This window comes from Chanodichthys erythropterus, chromosome 22 (genome assembly GCF_024489055.1).
Source record: "Chanodichthys erythropterus isolate Z2021 chromosome 22, ASM2448905v1, whole genome shotgun sequence".
In the NCBI taxonomy this organism is placed as follows: Eukaryota; Metazoa; Chordata; class Actinopteri; order Cypriniformes; family Xenocyprididae; genus Chanodichthys; species Chanodichthys erythropterus.
The window spans coordinates 29,450,576-29,472,789 of NC_090242.1; the positions used below are offsets into that span (position 1 = coordinate 29,450,576).

The 22,214-nt window shown below is 35.5% G+C and overlaps 1 protein-coding gene across 3 annotated transcripts in view; it reads right to left on the minus strand.

Moving 5' to 3' along the window:
- ssh2b (slingshot protein phosphatase 2b) overlaps positions 1-21,337 on the minus strand; it is a 32,634-nt gene extending 11,297 nt beyond the window's left edge. The window contains exons 1-8 of one of the 3 annotated variants that reach the window (XM_067375554.1): positions 21,170-21,337; positions 20,833-21,091; positions 16,631-16,674; positions 1,880-1,995; positions 1,721-1,785; positions 1,356-1,477; positions 1,205-1,270; positions 1,047-1,112 (exon numbers count right to left, since the gene is read on the minus strand). In XM_067375554.1, coding sequence (XP_067231655.1) covers positions 1,047-1,112; positions 1,205-1,270; positions 1,356-1,477; positions 1,721-1,785; positions 1,880-1,995; positions 16,631-16,674; positions 20,833-20,895 — 542 coding nt within the window. In that variant the 5' untranslated portion in view covers positions 20,896-21,091; positions 21,170-21,337. Of the gene's footprint in view, positions 1-1,046; positions 1,113-1,204; positions 1,271-1,355; positions 1,478-1,720; positions 1,786-1,879; positions 1,996-7,460; positions 8,026-16,630; positions 16,675-20,832 lie in introns of those variants that run through there. The other 2 variants (XM_067375553.1, XM_067375552.1) reach the window with 2 other exon arrangements.
- Between the last annotated feature and the right edge of the window lie 877 nt (positions 21,338-22,214).

Genomic DNA, 22,214 nt, shown 5'->3' on the forward strand with positions numbered 1-22,214 from the left:
CTCGTTTACTGAAATCACATGACTTTGGTAGTTTGATACATGCTCCGAACCACTGATTCAAAACAAAAGATTTGTAAAGCTTCGAAGCTTCATAAAGCTGTGTTTTGAAATCGCCCATCACTATAGATATTGTTGAATAAAGTCGTTATTTTGTTTTTTTGGCGCACAAAAAACATTCTCGTCGCTTCATAACATTAAGGTTGAACCACTGTAGTCGCATGAACTGTATTAAATACGTCTTTAGTAGCTTTCTGGGCATCTAAAAGTGTTAATTATCTTGCTGGCAATGGTGGCCTCACTGAGCCATCGGATTTTATAAAAAATATCTTAATTTGTGTTCTGAAGATAAGCGAAGGTCTTATAGGTGTGGAACGACATGAGGGTGAGTAATTAATGACAGAATTTTCATTTTTGGGTGAACTAACCCTTTAATGTCAAAACATTTTTAATAAAAAAAAAAATCATATATAATTTAATCATAGAATAATCTTTTTTTTTAATTATATGCAATCAGTTCATTTTTTATGAAAATAAATAATAAAATAAATAATATTAAATAATAAAATATATTACAATAAAAAATATGTTAGTGGAATAATACAATTCACCAATTGACTATTTTTTGTAAAATATCTAACTATGTTTGATTTGATAAATGGCAGAATGAAACAAGTTTTCATATCAAATTCAGTAAATGTGTTAAATAGTGATGCAGCGAAATTTCGTCAACTGAAAAAAGAAAAAAGAAAAAATGGTGACATTTATTTACCAGCGTTTCTCGCGTCTATTTCACACACAGTGTAGATAAGCTGTAACAGGTAAACGTCAGCTGTGTGGAAAATATAGATTTATCGATTTTAATTGATCTTCATTTTGATAAACCGATATTGATTATTAAATCCCAAGATCTTTACTACTAGTTACAGCACAAAATAAATATGGAAACTTTAATGTCAGTTCTGTTGTTTGGGTAAAAAATTCATTTCAGTGCATCACTACTTAAAATTCTATTTAATGAATCTCAAGAAGAAAGGAAAAGCACCAACCACATGGCTTGGACTGAGACTGGCTTGAATATGTGTATCCTGTTATCTGTAGACACACTGAAACCCCTGTGAAGAAAACAGAGGAGTGAAACACTATCCGAACAACCTGCACAATCAGATGTACATTTGTCAGTTTTTAACAGATTTGCCACACCTACCCGTCACCATCCAAATGGATCCGTGCGTCACTCCACAGAGGAAGCACCATGCCTATGGAACAGGAACTGCAACACACACAAAATGTACGTATTTGTTGTTACTACATTTAATTGGTTTAACTTAACAGTACAAGTAGCAGTACACACAAACCTGTCGGAGGGGCTGAAGTCCATGCCCAGCACCACGCTTTCTTCTGTGTCCTGTCTACCATTAGTGGAGACCACCACCATGTAGCGGGTGCACTGGGGGAAGGTGCTCTCCAACCGCACAGCCTGTAGGGAGGGTAAGGAGTTAATTCAGAAAAACACAGTATCAGTTTTTTAGATAAGCCCTTTAGGTTTTTATGCTATGATTTGCATGTTCCCTAAGGTTGCTGCAATACATTTTGGAATTTTATTATGTGTAAAGTATTCATGCAGTGTTGCTTGCTTCTGTCCAAAACTTGCCCAAAATTGTTGTCTACATAGGCAGCTCACTAGATTTTGGCAAAGAGCTAGTTACTGTATGGTGCTCACCAGACGGATGTTGTCCTCTGGCCGCAGTAAAGTGAACATGGTCTGCAGGTGCTGCTGAAGGTCCCCTGTACAAAAAGAGTTAAAATCCATTATTAATCATACATATTCATATGCTTTTTATTGCCTAGCTTACACGTGCTGTCTAATGGATGCCCATACCTGCATGTTTGCTGCGCTGTGCTGTAATTCTGGAGGAGCAGGAAGAGGAAGAGGAGCCATTCCCACGTGGAAGAAAAAGGGCGGCACCTTTCACTGTTAGAAAGCTCTCACTGATGCTGAGGACAGAGAAAGCGACAGAAATTGAGATAATGTGTATATCTGAATATGAATACACTACTGTTCAAAAGTCTGGGGTCAGTAAGATTTTTTTAAAAATAAATAAGTAAATACTTTTATTCAGCAAGGACACATTTAATCGATTTTAATCAAAAAGGACAGTAAAGACATTTATAATGTTACAAATGTTTTTTATTTCAAAGAAATGCTATTTTTTAAATATTCTATTTATCAGAGTACCTAGTATCACGGTTTAAAATATTAAGCAGAACTAATGTTTTCAACATTGATAATAATAAGAAATGTTTCTTGAGCACCAAATTAGCATATTGTAATTATTTCTGAAGGAGTGCGTATTTCTAAATAAGTTAATGAAAATGAGTGAGTGAATTCAGACATTAAAAAGACCCGGATATATTTCATTTTCCACATTCCGCTGCATTCTGCGCACAGTTTTGTGCGCGAGCATTTGGCTGTGAGCAAAGAAAGACGCATCTAGTGGATTGTTTTCCAACGCTCAAGTCACTCGCACATACGCTGTTGTTACGCGCACCGTCCGGCTCATTATTGGCCGCATCCTGCTGCTCATGTGAACCGCATCGGCCAATACTGAGCCGGCGTTCGGACATAAGCACATAAGCCTGCACTGCACTCACTACGTCAACTGCGTATGACAACAGTTTGAATTGTTAAATAAAGTCATTATTTTCATCCATGAAAATTGAGCTTGAACTGTGTCAAGATTTTTGGGTGGAATAAAATGGCATTCTTGAACAATGTTTCGAAGGCAGAAAGCTTGTTTAGCACTAATTTATCACATAAATAGCAAAAGGAATAGCATAGGATGCACATTAGTTGTGGAAATGATCCTTTATCTGTGTATTTTATCATCCCTGTGCACTCCTTTTTAAATGAGCAAAATGAGTAGTGCTTTTTCTGGCAAATTTCATCATTCTTCATCAACGGTAGACAAAATGCATTATCAAAAAAAACCTATCACATTACAATAAATAACTATTTGCCTTGAAACCCATGAATTTGTCATGTTAAGCACATTAAAATGAAGATAAAACTAAGAGGAAACCTAAAAATCTAAAGAAACTAATGTTTTTACATTTTTTTTTTTACATTTAACTTTCTTTAGCGTTTAATGTTGTTGCTTGAGCGTGAAAAAGGTCTGTAAAGTTACAAAGCACAAAGTCACTCCAAAGGAAGTTAATCTCTCTTATCAGTAAACACTGTTTCTGAACTCCCTGAAAAACCTCGATTGTAGATAAATGCGCATACTGCATACTGCATAATTACAGTGTTTAATTTACAACAATAATCTATGATTACATCTATTATATTATTACTTGATTTTCCACAAATTCCTTCCATCTTTTCCACAATAGAGCCCCTTTTTGCTTTGTCAATTTTAAAGAAAAGGAAAGGATATCCATCTTATATATTTCAATTACAATTGCTTTCCAGTCTTCTATAGTGAGTGAAGTAGGTTGAAGCCATTTACACATAAGGGTACATTTTTAGCTGAAAACCAGAAATATTCTCTATTAGGTACATATAATTGGTTTCATGCAAATCCAGATTTCCCAAATATATAAGACATAAAATTTAAATGGAATTTTGATATAGTCTCTAATGTCCTGTGTACATTGTTCCAAAATATGTGAATGACTGGACATGCCCATAATATATGGTGATAATTTGCTACTTCTGAATTAAAGTGTCTCCAACATCCTGATCCTATTTCACTATGGCATTTTTGAGCTGGTGAATAAAAAAAAAAAAAATTTGAATTACATTTTTCCAGACAAATAACCTCCATTGGTGAAAGCCTTTGGTTTTCCATTGGGATCTACATGTTTTTAACCAAGCCTCTTCTGTTATAGTCATGTTTCCTTCCTTCTCTCATTTAATTCTGACATAAGAGGTGGATTCTGTCGATTGTAGTCTTAAGTTTCTTCCGGGAACGTACATGTCACAATATCCCTCATTTAAATTCTTGCCTAAGGCAAACAAGGAGACAAAATGGGGCAAGGCCTGGTTGAGTTGCATTAGTAGTGTGTTCAAAGTAGTAGTGTGTTGAAACGATTATGGTGAGGGGTGTGACAAAACATGCAGGCTCGAAGCAGTTGACCAATCACAACACCCTGGTCCAGCCGACCAATCAGAGCACACTACACTTTTTGAAAAGAGGGGCTTAACAGAGACAGGAACTAAACACAACGTTACTGACTGGGAAGAGAGCTGCAATAATGTAAAATATTTTAAAAATAAGGCGTTTTTTTTAACATTCAAGTGTTAAAATCTATATAGTAAACCCCAGAAACAAAACTGAGACTGTAAATACTATTTGCTTGCACTAAGAAATCAGACTGTTAATTTTTAAATTAGCCATCTTAACGATGTCTATCATGTAAAAGAAACATTGTGTTATTTCTATATGTTCTATGAATGTCTCTGATGTGTTTTAAATCCTGTGTGGAACATGAGACACTGAGTTCAGTGGGGAATATGGGAGGACTCCTTTTTGAAGGCATTAGCTCACACACCGAACTCTCTGTGCAGGACACAAACAAGAACACTCTGTTCCCCATCACTGCGACAGCTGGGGGATCTGTGTGTGCGAGTTTCTGTTCTTTGAATAATACCATGCAACATATCTCCTTCCAATCAGTGACATTCAGACTATGCAGACTATAAAACAAGAACGAGTGTGAATAGCAGAAAGAGCAGAGAAGTGAGAGAGGCACAGATTCATTTAGTGTGTGTTCGTCTGCTGTTTTGAGTCATGTGCTTAACCATATGTCTTTTTACGAGGGTGTTATTGTAGGTCGGCTTAAAAGTGTGAGAATGAAGTATTATGGGAGTGTGTACATGTGACTTTGTGTGTGTCTAAAGTCTGTTGCATCTCTTCAATGATCTGTTGTTAATCATGAACCTGTTACGTTATTTCTTTATAACTACTATAAAGAAGTGTTTTATTAATAGGATTTTTTTTTCTTTTTTGCAGCATATTTGGGCCTAAGAGCTTTCTAAATAATAATACAACAAGTCAGTAATATTTAGGTAACACTTTACATTAAGGTTTCATTAGTTAACATGCTGTACAAATATACTGATCATTGTTAGTTAATGAATTAACAAATGTTAACAAATGATACCTTATTGTACAGTGTTACTGTAATTTATTATATCATTTACACACACACACTTCAGTTTATGTTAGACTACATGCGGATAGTGGAGTGGAAGAAATGGATATTGTGACAGATCTTTTCTGTCGTATTGTAATGAGTGGAACAGATTATCAAAGTGGAAAAAAAATTAGGGAGGTCAAGAATATCACCAAAATTATGAGGATTACTTATCAATATAACTTATTTATTATTAAAGCCCCATTTAAATAAACTTCAGGTTTATAGAAGTGGCTGACTGCTTATAATAAACACACGTAAGTACGTAGAGACATCTAGACAAGTACCAGACACCGATACTAAAAAGGGCAGTCTTTGCAGTTTCTGCGAATTGGCTCTATTTATTAATTTTATAATTGTATTTTTTCATCAGATACCATCCATGTTGAAATGGAATGAAAGCACTTGAGGAGAAGCGTTAATATGAATACAATATCGGCAATCACAAACATTCACATTCGGACGGGATTAGATTTCTCAAACGACTGCTGAGTTTGCCAAAAAACAGTAGGTAATTTGCTCTGGAATTTTTACAGAAGTTTTGTGAGAAAAAAACAACAAAAAAAAAACAACACACAGACATGGCAGATTCGGACGGGATTAAAATCGCAAAGTACGTTTGTGAAACAAATTTTTCTAATGTCCCCCTGTCTGAATAGGAATAAACTCATAGTTCTTGGCTCAATTTCACATTTTTCATTTCATTTCTTGGCTTATTAACAACAAAAACCTCTCTGAGACTTCCTAGCTCATCCATCCAGATAGCAAAATTCTCTGTTTTTACTATTATTTCTATTCCTTATGTTCTATTTTTATTATTCTTCTTTATGTAAAGCACTTTGAATTACCAATGTGTATGAAATGTGCTATACAAATAAAATTGCCTTGCCTTGCCTTATTTCACAACATCTTGGCTCAGTTGGACATAATAACCTGCAGTTGAGAGTAATCAGAGTCGATTCAATAAGGAAGTTTCCCAGTTAAATCCCAAAAATCCTTCCACTCTTGAAAACAATTTTTAAAATGTGCAAACTATTCACTGAATACCCACCACAGAAACTAACAAACTCAGAGAAGCATACAAATAAAGTGGCAGTTTTACAGGGGTCAAGAACTGTCCAACCACACTTCAATCTACGGTCGTCTGTCTCCTCACACTGTACAATGAAATAATAACACACATGGTTTCATTTAAGCAGTGGTTTGTGTGTTACAGCAGGAAAAGGGAGGGGAAAGACAGAAAGACGAGATGACAAACGTGTAATGCTTAACCAAACACTTTATCAGTGTGTCTATTGACAGCATTAAGTTTGAGTCTTTATTGAAACCAGCTGCATGTGTGTTATTCTCCAGCACATTTCTGATTCAATTTTGATCAGTTGATTTATATGAATCTAGAGAGTCTGCATATTCAAAAGAATGATTTTGAGAGTTTCTGTAATAGAAATGCTTTAGAACATTAAAAAGATGTCAATGTTGTGTATGTAAAGACAAAAAGGGCACATCTTAGACACTGCTATCTTAATTTACACATATATACAAATCACAGTTAAAATGTAATGCCGTTTCTGCACTGTACTGTACAATATTTTAACACTTAAGAGATTGTGTGGTCTGCAGCGGAATGAAAACTTTGGTTTTTGCATAATGATAAAAACGGGTGTGCGGCAAGAACTTCCTGTTTACTGAGAATAGGAAGAACGTGTACAAGTGATGTAAGGTGTAAAATTATACTATGTTTGTTTTGACTGCCTCAATCACCATGTGACACGAATACATGCATATTTATTTAGATGAACTGAACATCCTTCATTACAGGGAGTACCAGTTTTCAGTCATGACAGCAAAAATAAAGAGCTCGATGGTCTCGTAATATAACCAAACTTTGGAATCTATGTGTGAGAGAGTGAAGAAAAGAAAACAAATGAAGTGAAATAAAAGAAAATAGAAATTAAATAAAAAAACAACTCCCAAAAGCAAATAAATAAATAAACAAATGCTCTTAAGAAAAAAAATCAATTAAAAGAAAATAGAAAATAAATAAATAAAAGAACTAACCAAAATACGGGGTAAAAAAAGAAAGAAATTTAAAAACAGGAAAGAAAGAAAGAAGAAAAAGACTCCAAAATTGTCAATAGAAAATAAGAGAGAAGAAAAATAAATAAATAAATAAATATGTATATATTAAAAAAAGAAGAAAACAGAAAAGGACTTCTGAATTTACTTCAATGTTAAAAACATATGCTGATATTTTTCAGACTTACAAAGGGTTGATGTTGTCCTGGTACATGAAGCCACTTTGCAGCAATATTCGTATTCCATCGTGTGCAGAAAGGCATTCTGTGGAGGTACTTAAAGCAGTTGCCAGACCACCTAAAGTCATCCTTTACGTCGGACAGTGGTGAGGCAACCCTCACTACAGCTTTTCCATCCTTCTACCACATGCTGAATAAATGATTAAAACACACTGGCAACTGCTCAGGTTCTTCTGAGCATTCGAATGACTGATCGGAGAAATGTATTCAGAGCTAATTTAGTGGTAACTCATCGTTAAAAAACTATTTTTCTTGTTGTGTAGACTCTCAGTTCGGATCTCTAGTGTATCCATCTGCTCCACGGGTAAATAGAGGCAGACACTGAGAGGGTGGGTGGAGTCAGGACATGTGCTCCAGTGGACAACAGACTCCTTATCAACCGACAAAGTAAACACAAATAAACTAGATTCAGAGCTATCTGGAATTGGATTTGAATATGTGCATAATAAACTTCTTTTAAAAGTTTTTTAAAAGTAATAATAATCTACCGAATGACTATTAAAAAGGCCAACATAACTATTATAAAAGTCCAGTGATAAACCTACAACGAACTGAGGAAACCATAAAATCTAGACCGTGTCTATACAGTCGAAACTGAATAAGTCTAAATAAATACATGAGACTAGGGACTATGTAATGTAATTATCTCAAACAACAAGGCATATTTGATGTGATCAAAACAGCCTCATACTGCACACTAAATCGCAGCTATACAATAGGAGGAAGCTACAATAAAAGTGAGGAAATTGCAATAAGTGCTTATTAATAACTATAAGCTGAATGCGAGCGTGCAAAAGCAGTGTTTGATTGAGGTTGGTCTATCTTCAGGTAACAAAGGGAAGATGATGGAATTTCCCTTGGTAATGATAGCAATCACGAGAGCCCTTGGTAGGGGACAGGATAGGTCTTTTCCCATGGGTCGCACTTGCCTTTTGTCCGGCCCAGTTTCCCCTGTTGTGACTGACTGAGCAACTGAAATCCTAAACCAAAGGTGAAACACAAGGCCTGTGTAAACATTTAGGTTGCTTGTCATGTGACAATGTGCTATGGCAATGCATTTAAACCAGTCCAGGTTGCTAGGGCCATCAAAACACAAATGGTACTCTTATCAGTGAAACTTGTATAAACAGAGAAAATTACTGGCAAAGCATTGTTTGTTGTCCATTGAAGTGCAGCATTTACTACATAGCTGTGCTATGAATTTTGATCACAGAATATAGGTGGCGCAAGAAATTCTAAGCTAATTCAGAGGTTTTTTTACCGTCCAGATTTGTATCCATTGGATAATTTTGTTCTGTGCAAATGCACACTCACAAAATGCAAACCTGAGCACATATGCAGTGATATTGATTATCAGGATCTGTCTCTCATCATCTGTAGAGTAATCAATAGGACCAAACAGGTCAAGGTCTCTCTTGACATAATTTACAAGGGGTTTTATGAACTGGTTTAATTAGGTAATGGCTCACATGGGTGAATGGAAAATGAGAACCAATCTGATACGATCTCAGAGAGCAACCGTGATATTGTTTGTCAAACGCTTGATGGTTAATTAATTTGGTGTAGGGGTGGTAAAATCTACATATATTTTAATTTAGCTACACTTAATTCAGTTGTCTGAATGACTAACACAGTGTCTACACCAGATGCAACAGTTTGAGGCTGTCTACTAGACATGACAATGCGACCTTTGTAAATGGCCTTATTTACACCTGGTATCAAGATGCTTTTTTGTCGATCGGCTCACGAGTAGACGAGGGAGACACATACCCGTTTACACCTGGTGTTTTAATCCGTCTCTTTTGTACACTTTCGACCACTTCTGTTCTGATTTCTTCGAGGGGAGGGTCTATGGGCGGGTAAATATATAGGCTTTTTCAGATCTTTCCATCTAATGGACGAAATAAGCTCAAGCAATTTACATATGAATGCTCCGGGAGACAACGGAAAAACATACGGAGGAGAGCAGCAGCTTTCGTTTCTGACAGCCGCAAGACCATGCCAAATGTGAAGAGTCTTCAACCAACAAAGTTTAAATCCCGTCTGGCTAGCGCACTTCCAACAATGTTTATGCATTAGGTTAGTAGGCAGAGAGAAGGCGGTTTTTAGTGGCTGTTCAAACACATAACCACATGAGCGTCTACACTACAAAAGCAATCCAGTTGAATGTGTTTTCGACTACTCCTGGAAGTGGTTGAAAGTGGACATGCTCAAAACGTTTTAGACCCCGTTTATACCTGTATTTAGTGTTGTCCTCTTGTGATTTGATAGACCAAAATGCATCTTAATACCAGGTGTAAACAGGGCCAATTTGTTCTTCGTGTCAGAAGTTGCCCAAGTGCTTGAAGTATGTCAGAAATAGAACAGGGCATCAGTTTAGACAGTACAACATCACTGATTATAATGGATTCTATTTGCTTTTGTCGCAAAGCGACACTCACGTCTGGTGTAAGGGGTCTGGTGTAAGGAAGCCATCAAAAATTTGCTATGTTTGGGTTAATTTAACCCTGATCAGACATACTTCTTCACGGGTGTACACACAATATGTATTCTTACATTTAAAGCAGAAACCTGCGCTCATTAAAGGAGCGAAGGCTCGTGGTACCATCACAGAGAGGCACGAAATCACTTTCCAGAACATTCTCATTCACTGTCCCTTGCTGGTGGAATGATCTTCCTGCCTTCATCCGGAATGTGGAATCCCTGGCAATATCAGTTTAGACAGCTGAAAACGCATCTCTTTCGTGAGCACTTAACCTCATCAAAAAAAAAAAACCTTCTTATTCCTATCCTTTCACCTCTAATCCCTCTCTATTGTAGTTTAGGATAATCTGAGCACTGCCTATAACTTGTATTATGAGCACTTTTTGTCTATTTGCCTCATCATGACGACTCGCTTGTTGTATTCCTCACTTGTAAGTCGCTTTGGATAAAAGTGTCTGCTAAATGAATAAATGTAAATTTAAAGCCAATTTTACTTAACTTAATGTATGGTACAAGAAAGTACAAAGGCATCTGCTTGTATGTATGTCTTTAGCAGTGTTGTTTTGAAGAGGATGACTGTAGAGATGTCACTTTTCTAAGAGAGTTTTATCATGTATAAAACAAAAATAAATAAATAGTCAACCTTATTATCATGACCCATGCCTAATTTACATAGGTTGATTTTTTCTTATGAAGAAATGTCTATTTATTTTGCATATAGTAGATATATGCGTTACGTGAATGAACACCTTCCCTTGTACATCTAATAATGTCATGTTTATAGATGTGAGAAAAGGACTGCTCAGAAATTGTGGGAACATTATCAGTAGTACATATAAAACACAGCTGTTCATACAAGAAAAAAAGTCCAACAGCACCGGCAGACCATCAAGAGGCTGTTCCACTAAAGGCCATCAGCACATGTTATCAGAACACACGTGACTGACCCTGTGCCAATATCCATTTTACACAGAAGGAAGTTTCTATTTATTAGAATTAGAAATTAAATATTTTTTAAAAAATTAAATAAAATGTCTTTAAATGGACACTCTTATGCTCACAAAGTATCAAAAATACAGTAAAAATATTTTATATATTCAGCAGCCATTACTCCAGTTTTCAACTTTACATGGTCCTTCAGAAATCATTCTAATATGCCGATTTGTTATTTTTCAGTAAAAATTACAAACATTTTTTACATTTGTTAATGGCAGTAAATTGTGCCCATTTTCAAAGCAGGTGTTACAATAGACAACAACGTCTCAATTATATACTAGAAACAACTTCCTATAAAAAGGAAGGAGACAGGCATAAGCTAAGGCGACATGGGTTCCATTGAAAATAATCTACTTTATTGAGAAAAAGCTTGAGAAAATACTTATTACTGTATATAAAAGTATAATACTAACTTGCATCGTAGTTAACGATTCAATGGGTGTCATTATCGTACAGTCTACATACATGTTGTACCCAAGTTTATTAGATGCATGTTGTGCAGTGTGACAAAAACTTTTTATGCTAGATCAGTCATGAATGTACTTGTCTAATTTCTACAAATCCGCAAACACTCTCATCCTCCTCCTTCACATGTTCTTACCAGCGTCTCCATCCCTGTTTTGACTTGTTCTAAATGCCGCTCTACTCACCCTTCTAGTGCCCTTCGGCAATGACTAATAAAACCACTCCAGTGTGGAAACCATTGCTTGGAGCTAGAGGTTAAATGGATCACAGTTTGTCACGCATGTGTTTTGTGGATTAATTGCTAAGTTCCACCATCAATTCGGTACTCTCGCACAGCCATTTCAGATAGTACACAAACAGCAAATTGATTCCTCTTTCGCATCTTCATGAGCTTGAACAAACGTACACAAAATTCTATCAAAATGCCAGTCTTGGCAAGTATTCTGTATAACAGTTGAGAAAGAAATCAAATGTGTATCATTATACTGGATCCATGCATTCGTTCTTAAAGTGAACCACTGTTTCGAAAAAAAAAAAAAAAAAAAACATCCATAAAGCTTCGAAGCAGTGTTTTGAAATTGCTCATCACTAGATATTGTTGAAAAGTTGTTTTTGTGGCACACAAAAACTATTCTCGTCGCTTTATAATATTAAGGTAGAACCACTGTACTCACATGAACCGTTTTAAATATGTCTTTAGTACCTTTCTGGATCTTGAGAGGTTCAGTGACATTGCTGGCAATAGAGGCCTCACTAAGCCATCGAATTTCATCAAAAACATCTTAATTTGTGTTCCGAAGATGAACGAAGGTGAATGACGTGAGGGTGAGTAATTAATGACATTATTTTCATTTTTGGTTGAACTAACTCTTTAATAATGTTTGAACTTTATTAGTAAGGTTAGTAGTTTTTCCTGTGGTTTTTAGATGTGCTTTAAGTAATAAATGGAAAGCAAAGTTACATTGGCCACATTAAATTTTGCTGATGTGAAAAATTATCCGATCCATGAATCAAAACCCGCAATATCATTTGAACTGTGAGTTTTGTGATCCGTTGATCCACTACTTGCAGCCCTATTCTTCATAAATCAGAATATATTGGCCTCAAGACCTCAATATTTCTAAACACCTTCTAAAAATCTACTGACATTTACTGAAATTATGATGTTAATGAACCAACAAGACAAAAATGTATAATTCACTCCAGTGGTTTTGGTGTTTCCCATTGTCAGCTTCAGCAAAATACTAATTAATGCACATCAATAAGATACAATTTATTCTGCTGCTATGTTAAGTAGTATTCTTAAGTGATGTAAATATGTAAGCACACTAAAACTGTGTACAAGTGATTTGATATACTACTGTTGACTATGAAAGAAATAGGAAATATTGCAGGACGCAGAAGCTCTAAAATCAAGAATGATTTATGGAAACTTGAGTAAAGATGAAACTGGCTGAACTTGCTTGTTCGGTGTCTCTATGAACGAACATGAGAGGAAAAACTACATCATGTTGTCACAAAATGACCGTCTAACTCGACATGACGAAATCACTGGAACTCAGAGCAGGTCTCGTAAGTTGTCACTGCTATCATGATAATAATGTCCATAGAAATCAGAGCTGTGGTTTAATGATCTGTCAATCTACAGCATGCAATGTGTTATTAAAGAGGTCCGATATCTGATGGCATATTCAGTGACACTGATATATGAGAACTTCCCATCTCATTTGATACTCTCTCAAAAAATGGAAGTATACTCTTAATCTCTTACTAATCATCATTTAAAAATGTCTGATTAAAATGTCAAAGATATACGCATAAACTATATGATATGCGCATGAGAAGAGCAAGTGAGGTCTCAGTTTAGTTAAGGACAGTATGCTATTGATTTCTGACACAGCTCTAAAGATCAGAGATACCATAGAGCTTATAATATCTTTAGGGAAAAAAACTCTGTTAACATTGTAACCACTTAAGGGAAAGATTTTGTTATATAATTTCAACTTTTCACCCGAGAGCTTTAAAGACATTATGAAAGAGAGAGCTTTCTTTACTCTGTGTCATTGCTCTGTGTCATTGCCATTACGTCATAAAGTAGGAGTCATTAGAAAGAAATTATAAAGGTCCTTGTTCGTGTGACTGCCTAATGCATGGGTCGGGAACCTTTTTTGACCAAAGAGACAATTTTTCATTTTTTGTTAATGAATTACTCATAAGTAAAAATAATATAGTCTAATATTATATTTAAAAATTAACATTTTAATAATAGTATCTTTATATGGTCAACACACAACTAAAATACACAAATATGCAACAAACAATAAATATGTTGCAATATATTTGTAATGTGCTATGCTTTAGTGGAGGATTTCTGTCACCTGGTGGAAAACAAAAACACTTTTCATGAAAATGACATGAAATTACCACTATAACTATAAGTAGATGGCTGCAGAGAACCACTCATTAGCTAATTTGCCATTTACAATCCTTTTTATAGTTCTTTTCATGTGTTGTGCTTTTGGATTTATTATAAAATGAATATTATGACAAATTTTAGCAATTTTATTGTACTGAAGTATAAAGTAGGAAAAGTCAAGTCTCATGTAATGGAGATGAAAGGAATATTTAAAATAATAATAATTACTATCATTATTATTATTGTTATTATCATTACTACTACTATTATAAGCCCAGATTTTACAGTGGATGGGAAACCGTCTTGCCATATCGCCCTCCTAAAATGGGCCCAGTGACGCCCCTGCCATGCACACTATTTTACTGGAGTGAGTGAAGTAATGAAGTAAACAGAATGATTTTAAAACTGTTTTCACTATGATATACACACATTTAGATCAAATATTTCACTCTCATTAATTTAGATATTTATAGGGGATGTGCTACTTTTGAACAATTTTCTTGCGGCAAGATTTGTTTTAATGGTTCAATGACAGTGAGGAGTGCTAGGCGTGTGATAATTCCTCTTTAAAATAAACTGCAATGATCAATGATGCACGCTTGATGCAGTGAACACAGTGCAGAGCTTCCGTGATCTACGTCAGAACCAATACTGAGGCCAATACTGAGCCGGCATTTGAACGTAAACACGGAAGTTCTGCACTGCGTTCACTGCATCAACTGCATAGAAGACTGACAGGGAAGAGGAAAAATTCTTGAATGAAGCCATTATTTTTGTTTTGTTTTTGCGCACAAAAAGTATTTTTGTCGCTTCATAACATTAAGGTTGAACCACTGTAGTCACGTTGACTATTTTAACAATGTCTTTACTACTTCTCTGGAACTTGAATGTGGAAATTTTGTTGCTTTCTATTAGAGATTAATAAAAACCTCTTGGATTTCATCAAAAATATCTTAATTGGTGTTCCGAAGTAGAATGAAGGTCTTACGGGTTTGGAACAACATGAGGGTGAGTACTTAATGATAGAAATTTCATTTTTGGGTGAACTAACCCTTTAAGGTGTTTTAGGAATCTGGCCCTTTGGATGGATCAAATGTTGTCTTAATGTAGTCATTGGTTTAAAATACACAGGAATGTTATGCTTGGAGAAAACCCTTCTGAACTTCTCAGATACTCCAGCCACATAGGGGATGACCACATGGTTTTTATGGACACTAGTACTCGCTCTTGATCGTTTTGCCCTCCTTTTACATCTTATATTGGTTTTAATAAATCAAGGCTCGAAATTGCAACCATTTTGGTCGCATATGCTCCCTAAATTTTATCTGTGCGACCTCAAAATACATTTGGGAGCATTTGTGTGAGTGCAAATAATTGTTGTTTTCCTTTCTCCACAAAATGTTTGCTAATTACTGCACCGTATGTGCCTGCTGTGAGCTGATACAGTAACTGATCCACCGTTCACAACCAATTAAACTTCATCTTTTTGTTCTTAAGTTTTAACAGCTTTTAGGTTGGTTAATATTAGCCGTCAATCACTCCCTTTCACTGCGCTCTGTTGTCTCGTGACATGGAGCTAACTAGCATGCAAAATGTTTTCATTACTTAACGATTCAGCATTTTGAACGAAACGTTTGAGTCAAAGAATCTTAAATGAATCTCGTCTTGAATGAATTGTCAGTTTGAACGATTCATTTGAATGAATGACTCAATGACTCTCTCATTAAGCCGGTCACCTGCCGCCACCTACTGGCGTCTCAATTTCATTTTTTAAAAGTATCATACTTTCCAACATTTCATATTTGTATATTCAAACATTTTATGCAGTTGTAATTTTTCAGTGTAAATTATTTAATTGTTAATTATTATTTAATTGAATATATTGATCAAATTTAAGAATTTAAAATGAACGAAGAAGCATATATTGAATAAGATTAGGTAAAAAAGCTCTTTAGATTTAAATATCAAAGCTGAGTGAACACCAAGGAGAAAATTGCTTCAGAATAAATTATATTTACAACACAAAAATCTTTTTTTTTCCATACAAGCAACATTTTTACTCAGACAGGTGAATGACAAGGCTTTTTTAACAGTGGTGAACTTTTTGAAGTTGGGAGAACCAGTGCTACCAAGTAAAAATGTTAATTTCGAGCCCTGTAAATGCCCAATCTGGATAACCACATTCTTTCAGTGCATGTTTAATGTAGTTATTTTCTTGTTCTCTGGCCTCAGGATATGTGTGTACACTCTCCGTCTGATGTTGCAAGGTGCGAATCACACCCAGTTTTTGTTCCAATGGGTGGTGGGAATCATACCGGTTAATACCGGTTAAGATACCGGTTAATATGTGTGGGTTTACGGTACTCTTTCACTTGTAGTTTCCTATTTCCTCCAACTTTTATGGCACAATCTAAAAATGGATCTTACCATGAGCTCTGGCAAGGATACTATGTGGACAACTTGGTTGTCATGTAAGTGACTTGTGTGCTGTTCATGTGACTTATGTGTATATTTACCAGAATTACTTCCTGTGTTTTTGAAACAGAAAACGTTTGTGAGTACGTCAAATCAAGCTTTTGTGCCTACTCACACTTTTAGGATGAAATCTACAGAAGGTTTTAGACATTAGGGCCCTGGTCAATTCACAATCCAATCAGAGAAAATGCACAAAGTGACCATGTGTAAACAGGCCCTGTGACTTTATAACTACTTGTTTTTAAGACATCAAGGCTTCATTGAGAATGAGTTTATCCTTTACCTTCTGGGCTGAGATCGGCGGTCATCTTCCCCACTGCCAGACTCCTTTAAAAAAATAATAATAAAAGGAAACAGAGATTTATTATTCTTATTGATCTGCAACATAAAATATTACCTCTAGGCATAACTCAGAGGCTAAACAATAAGATGAAAATGCAATGTAAAGATTAACATCAAAATTCAATCTTTAATTCAGTGGTCTTTTAAAGATATCAATTCATGCAGAGACAGAGCAGGGACACCAAATTGAGTGTTGCATTTTATAAGGTTTCATAAGGGTAGTTTTGGTTGTTAAAAAGTTAATTTTGCACATATTTTCAATTCTCACAAAAAATAATTGAAATTAAATATATATATATATATAACATGGAGTATCGCTGTGAAGAGCCCTACTTTAATATGTGACCAATAAATTCTATCCATCCATACAGCTTATTAGACCTTTCAAATGCTGCACCATTTATTTGGGTCTGACAGCTCAGATCATTGGATAAGCCCACATTATTATATTTAGAGCAGATGAGCAACTGAAGATATAGGGATTTCAGGCTAAATGCATATGAACATGTTAAGAAGAGTTTGGAGTTTAAAGCCTAAAAGATTTTAAAATGAACAGTTCCCAGTACCATCTTTACTCCAGATAGCAGAACATAGACAAAGTGAGGCGCAATATCATATTAAGACAGAATTTGATAAAGGCTGACAGAATATTTAGAAACTTGCTTCTTTTTTTTTCTTTTTTTTTTAAACAATGACACAACCGGCTCTGTAAACACTGAAGAAACTTCCACCAGACCAGTTGTGTGACAATAATAATTCTATTGCAAAAACACAAGGGGAACATTGTTGTTTTTAATTAAACACAGCAGCATCAGTATTGTGCCTAATTTGAAATGCACTGTATCAATAAAGCCTGAGATTTGCCATGTTCATAAATACATTGTATGTGCCAAAAAAGACAGGGCTATCAGAGAACCAATTTATCTCAAGTTACTCATGGCAGATAGACGTTACCCAAGATGGGCATGATTTTGCATAAACCCAAATGAAAGCTCAGTGTTTTGCATTATGGAAATGTTTCACTCCAGAAATTTCTGTTTGAATCATTTGGTTTTAAGCCAAATGACTGGCGATCTAGACCTCCAAAATATTTCACTATCCAATGTGTTCAAATAGTTTATAGTCATACGCATAGTTCACATAAATGTATAGTTAACGCATAGTACAGCAAACTAATACCAGATTTGTTGCATGTATAGTATTGGTGCTCCATAGAAGTCAAACTCTCACATGAGATTTCTTGCTGACGTCACATGATACATGACCTTAGAATGACAACGTAAGTCCACGTTTGTCCACTGGTTATACTTAACAGATGATATTTAACAAACAGGTTGGGGTTAAGTGTACTGCTCAAGAAGATGAAAACATATATTGGTTCCTAGAACCTGAATCAACCCCACCTGGAATCAATCCTACGAGTTCTGTCATACTGACCCAGATTTTAACAGCACCATCATGGCTGCAGTTTTAGCAACTAAATAAACAGTGAAATATGACTCTGTAGTGGTAAAAACTAATTGCTTCATCATAGGTCTTGGCCTTTATCTTTACATACAAATTTACATTCCTCCAGGTCAAGTGATTTCAAACAGGAGTCTAAGGACCCATAGAGGCTGCAGGTGGTGTTAAGTAAATTTGAAACAAAAAAAATATTTTCTTGTAACAATTGTATTGCGTGTAACACAATATTATTATTATTGAACTTTATAATATTCATTCTGCAGCCTAAAGACTGGTGGGAAACAATAATAATAGTTAAATAGTTCAAGATTAGTTTGTGTTGTTAAGTTTCTCCTTGAAATCATATTTATTTTGAAAAGAGCTGCACAAATATTTCTGAAAATATTTCTCTTCAGTTTTATCTAATTAATGGGTAGAGGGCAGGCACGTGCACACATAGACAAAAAAGGGGCTTGAGCACCTGCCCTTTTTCTTTCTCGAGAGAAAGTGCCCTTTTTTTTCTAGGGTGTTTTTTTTTTTTTTTTTTTAATAAATTAATATTCCTCTTTGCGCACAGCTTCCCTGTCAAACAAATATATTTACTGAATAAAACAAATTTAAAAAATACTATATCAGGTCGGCATTGTCGAGTTCAGATGCCCTCACTCCGCGACGCGCCATTCATGCCCGCACGCTCGCGCGCCCCGCCCTACCTCACCCCACCTTGAGTTTGCTGCTGGCTGAAAACTTGTGACAGCTATTCCCGTGAAAATGCAACTGCTGTCTGGCGATGAGAAGCGAAAAATAAAAAAAGCTCTAGATGGATGCATCCCGTGCATTTCTTTCAGGTAGGCTAGCCTATGTTCACAAACCTGAAATTTTGGCTATTTATGGTTATTTTTACATGTAACGCTGCATTAATAGTTTGACCACCATCAACGCATCTGCCTGATTTGATACTAATTTATGTTATATTATAATTTCAATTATTTTACTGTGCTATGCATTGCGTTTTGAACCATGGTGAAGATAACTGTAGGGCTGTCAATACCAGAAGAGGATCATTCCATGGACGCACATGAACCGCATTATTAGACAGTTTTCTAAGGATGCATGGTTTATTAAAACTATTTAAAAATCATAATACAGCATTAGCTACATAATTCTATTCTTAAATCTACGCACATGATAATACATCAACAAAAGTTTAAACCCTCGCTCTGTCTTTGCATGTTTGATGTCCACATATTTTTGTTGAAGAAATTACAGTGGCTGTAGCATTTCTATCACAAAGAAGTGGCCGAATATTATTATTTAGCTAATAACATATTTTGAATCATGGTTGGCTTTGATCGTGTATTTGATTGTGCTGTGCTGTCTAACAACAAAAATCAGCACGCTTTTGGTGCCCTCTGCCGGCATTTGTTATAATATATAATGCATTAACAGTTCAGGAAAACAAATTATTGACGTGTTTAAATATGCAGATTAGCTTGTTTTGGTTAATTTAGAATAAATCTACAGATGCAAACAGATGGAGGGTAGTAGGCTTAAAACAAACACCATCTAAATGTGTAGGTTAGGGTTGAGTTTTCTTTCCATTAGAGTAAAAGACATGGCAGCAAAAATGGACCACAATCTTAAAACTGTCCACTTCATGAAAGAAGTATTCCAATAACACCAAAAAAAAAAAAAAAAATTAAAATGATTTATTGATTTAAACAAATTATTAGTGAAACTATGTCCCTCTCCTAGGTGCAGTCATTTATTCTAAATATATAGCTTGAAAATAGTTGCTGTTGCCTTCTCTCGTGATAAACCTAGTGAATACTAAAGAAGACCATGGTCTCTATATGTGAATTAATTATTTTGTAGAAATCTGTGGAGTATAAAACAATTGCATGAGTGTAAGGGAAGTCAGGAGTTGTCTTAATATATTTAAGGGTTTATTTTTTTTTTTTTATAAATATAAGTGCCCTTTTTTTTCCACTTGAGCCCCTGCCCCCCAAAATGTCTGTGCACGTCCCTGGTAGAGGGCATGCTTTAATACATTACTTTGGCAGTTTAAATGGTTATTATACATTAAAATATATAGCTTATTCTATTGTGAAGGGGTCCCTGACAAGGGGATTAACAAATATTGGGTCATTTACATAAAAAAAAAAAAAACAACAACCTTGCTTTACGTTATATTTAACAAAAATGCTGCCTCCTGCTATTCAGTCTAGTTTTGGACGTTTATATTCTCACATTTTCACTACCCCACAGACAGCCTGTTTACTATGACTGGCTCAGTTTTTAAGGGGACAGCTGTTTACTTCCTGGTTCCAACAAGACTTTCGTTTGAATCACATTGTCATAGTCAAATTTGTATTTGAATATAACTATTTGATACATTGTCAGAAAGAGGCTTTGAGTCATTTCAGCAATTATGAAACACTTCCTGTCTGTGACATGCCACTGCAAACAACCGGTAGATTTTGCAGAAAATCTCAACGACTGAGATACAGCCCATGTCGCACGCTCGCCAGATATTTGATAAGCCATATGGACAACAATGTAATTCCGAGTCTATATTTCACGCATGCGTGTTTTTATAGCGTCTGAGGACAAACGGACCTTAGGAAACAGCGGAAATGAACCCAAAACTACCGAGGCGGTGGAAGGTGTCGGGAAAAAAGAAAGATGCGAGTCACTCACCGAAACGCACGGACTGGATGTTGCGCTTGGAGTAGGCGACCGCTGCACAGTTACCAACGCCATTCAGGCTCCGGTAAACGGATACCTGAGAGAAACTGGTGGTGGCGAGACAGACATAATTGTGTCAGGGGATATCAGCCGCAGCTCGTCCGTTGCTACTGCTCTGTCGCGCTTCCTCCCTGCGGCTGCTCTGCGCATGCGCCGGAACCGCCAGCTGTCAAGATTCAGTGGCCTCAAGCCATGGTTAACTGTATGTGTACTGAACAAGCATGTGAAATAATGAATAAAACATCATTTTTAAAAGGTCCAGATTGGATTTCTTTCATCATTTACTTACCATCATGACGTTCCAAACGTGTATTGCTCGCTTCTGTGGAACGTGAAATTGTATAATGAACATGAAGAATGTTGGTAACCAGTTTCATTTCCCATTGATTTGCGTGTATGGACAAAAAATACAATAGAAGTCAAAGGGTTCCGAAACTCTGACAATCAACATTGTTCAACATATCTTCTTTTGTGTCTCACATGAGGGTGGGTAAATGAAAATCACTTTAAACTAGGGCTGTCAAACGATTAATCACGATTAATCGCATACAAAATAAAAGTATGAGTTTGCATAATATATGTGTGAGTACTGTGTGTAATTAATATGTATTTAGAAATACACACAAATTAATGTATAAGAGAAATATGTTATGTACAAAATATTTGTATTTATATATAATATAAATTATATAAAATAAAAATCAATAAATATACTTTTGTATATGTGTTTGTATTTATATACATAATAATTACACACAGTACACCCACATATAAGGAAAACTCAAACTTTCAAACTTTTATTTTGTATGTGATTAATCGTGATTAATTGTTTGACAGCCCTACTTTAAACCTATCAAACATGGTTAATTGGCTATTTATCTTAATTGTTCTATAATCTATACAGTATTTAATGCAATTACATCAAAAATAACTGTAATTAAATTATAATAATTCATTAGTAATGCATACACCCAACAACAGCAACACACACACACACACATATATCAGGACACAAATGTGTATAATGACATGGGTATGACATAGGTATTACCAAAAGTGGTGACTTATGAGGATATTACCCCATGTCCCCACAAAAAGCTTATAAATCATACAGAATGAGTTTTTGTGAGATGATAAAAGTGTGCACAGTTTCCTGTGATGGTTAGGTTTAGGGGTAGGGGTAGTGTAGGGGGATAGTAAATACAGTTTGTACAGTATAAAAACCATTACGCCTATGGAATGTCCCCACAATTCACAAAAACGAACATGTGTGTGTGCGCGCACACACACACACACACACACACACAGAGAGAGAGAGAGACAGAGACCAGCAT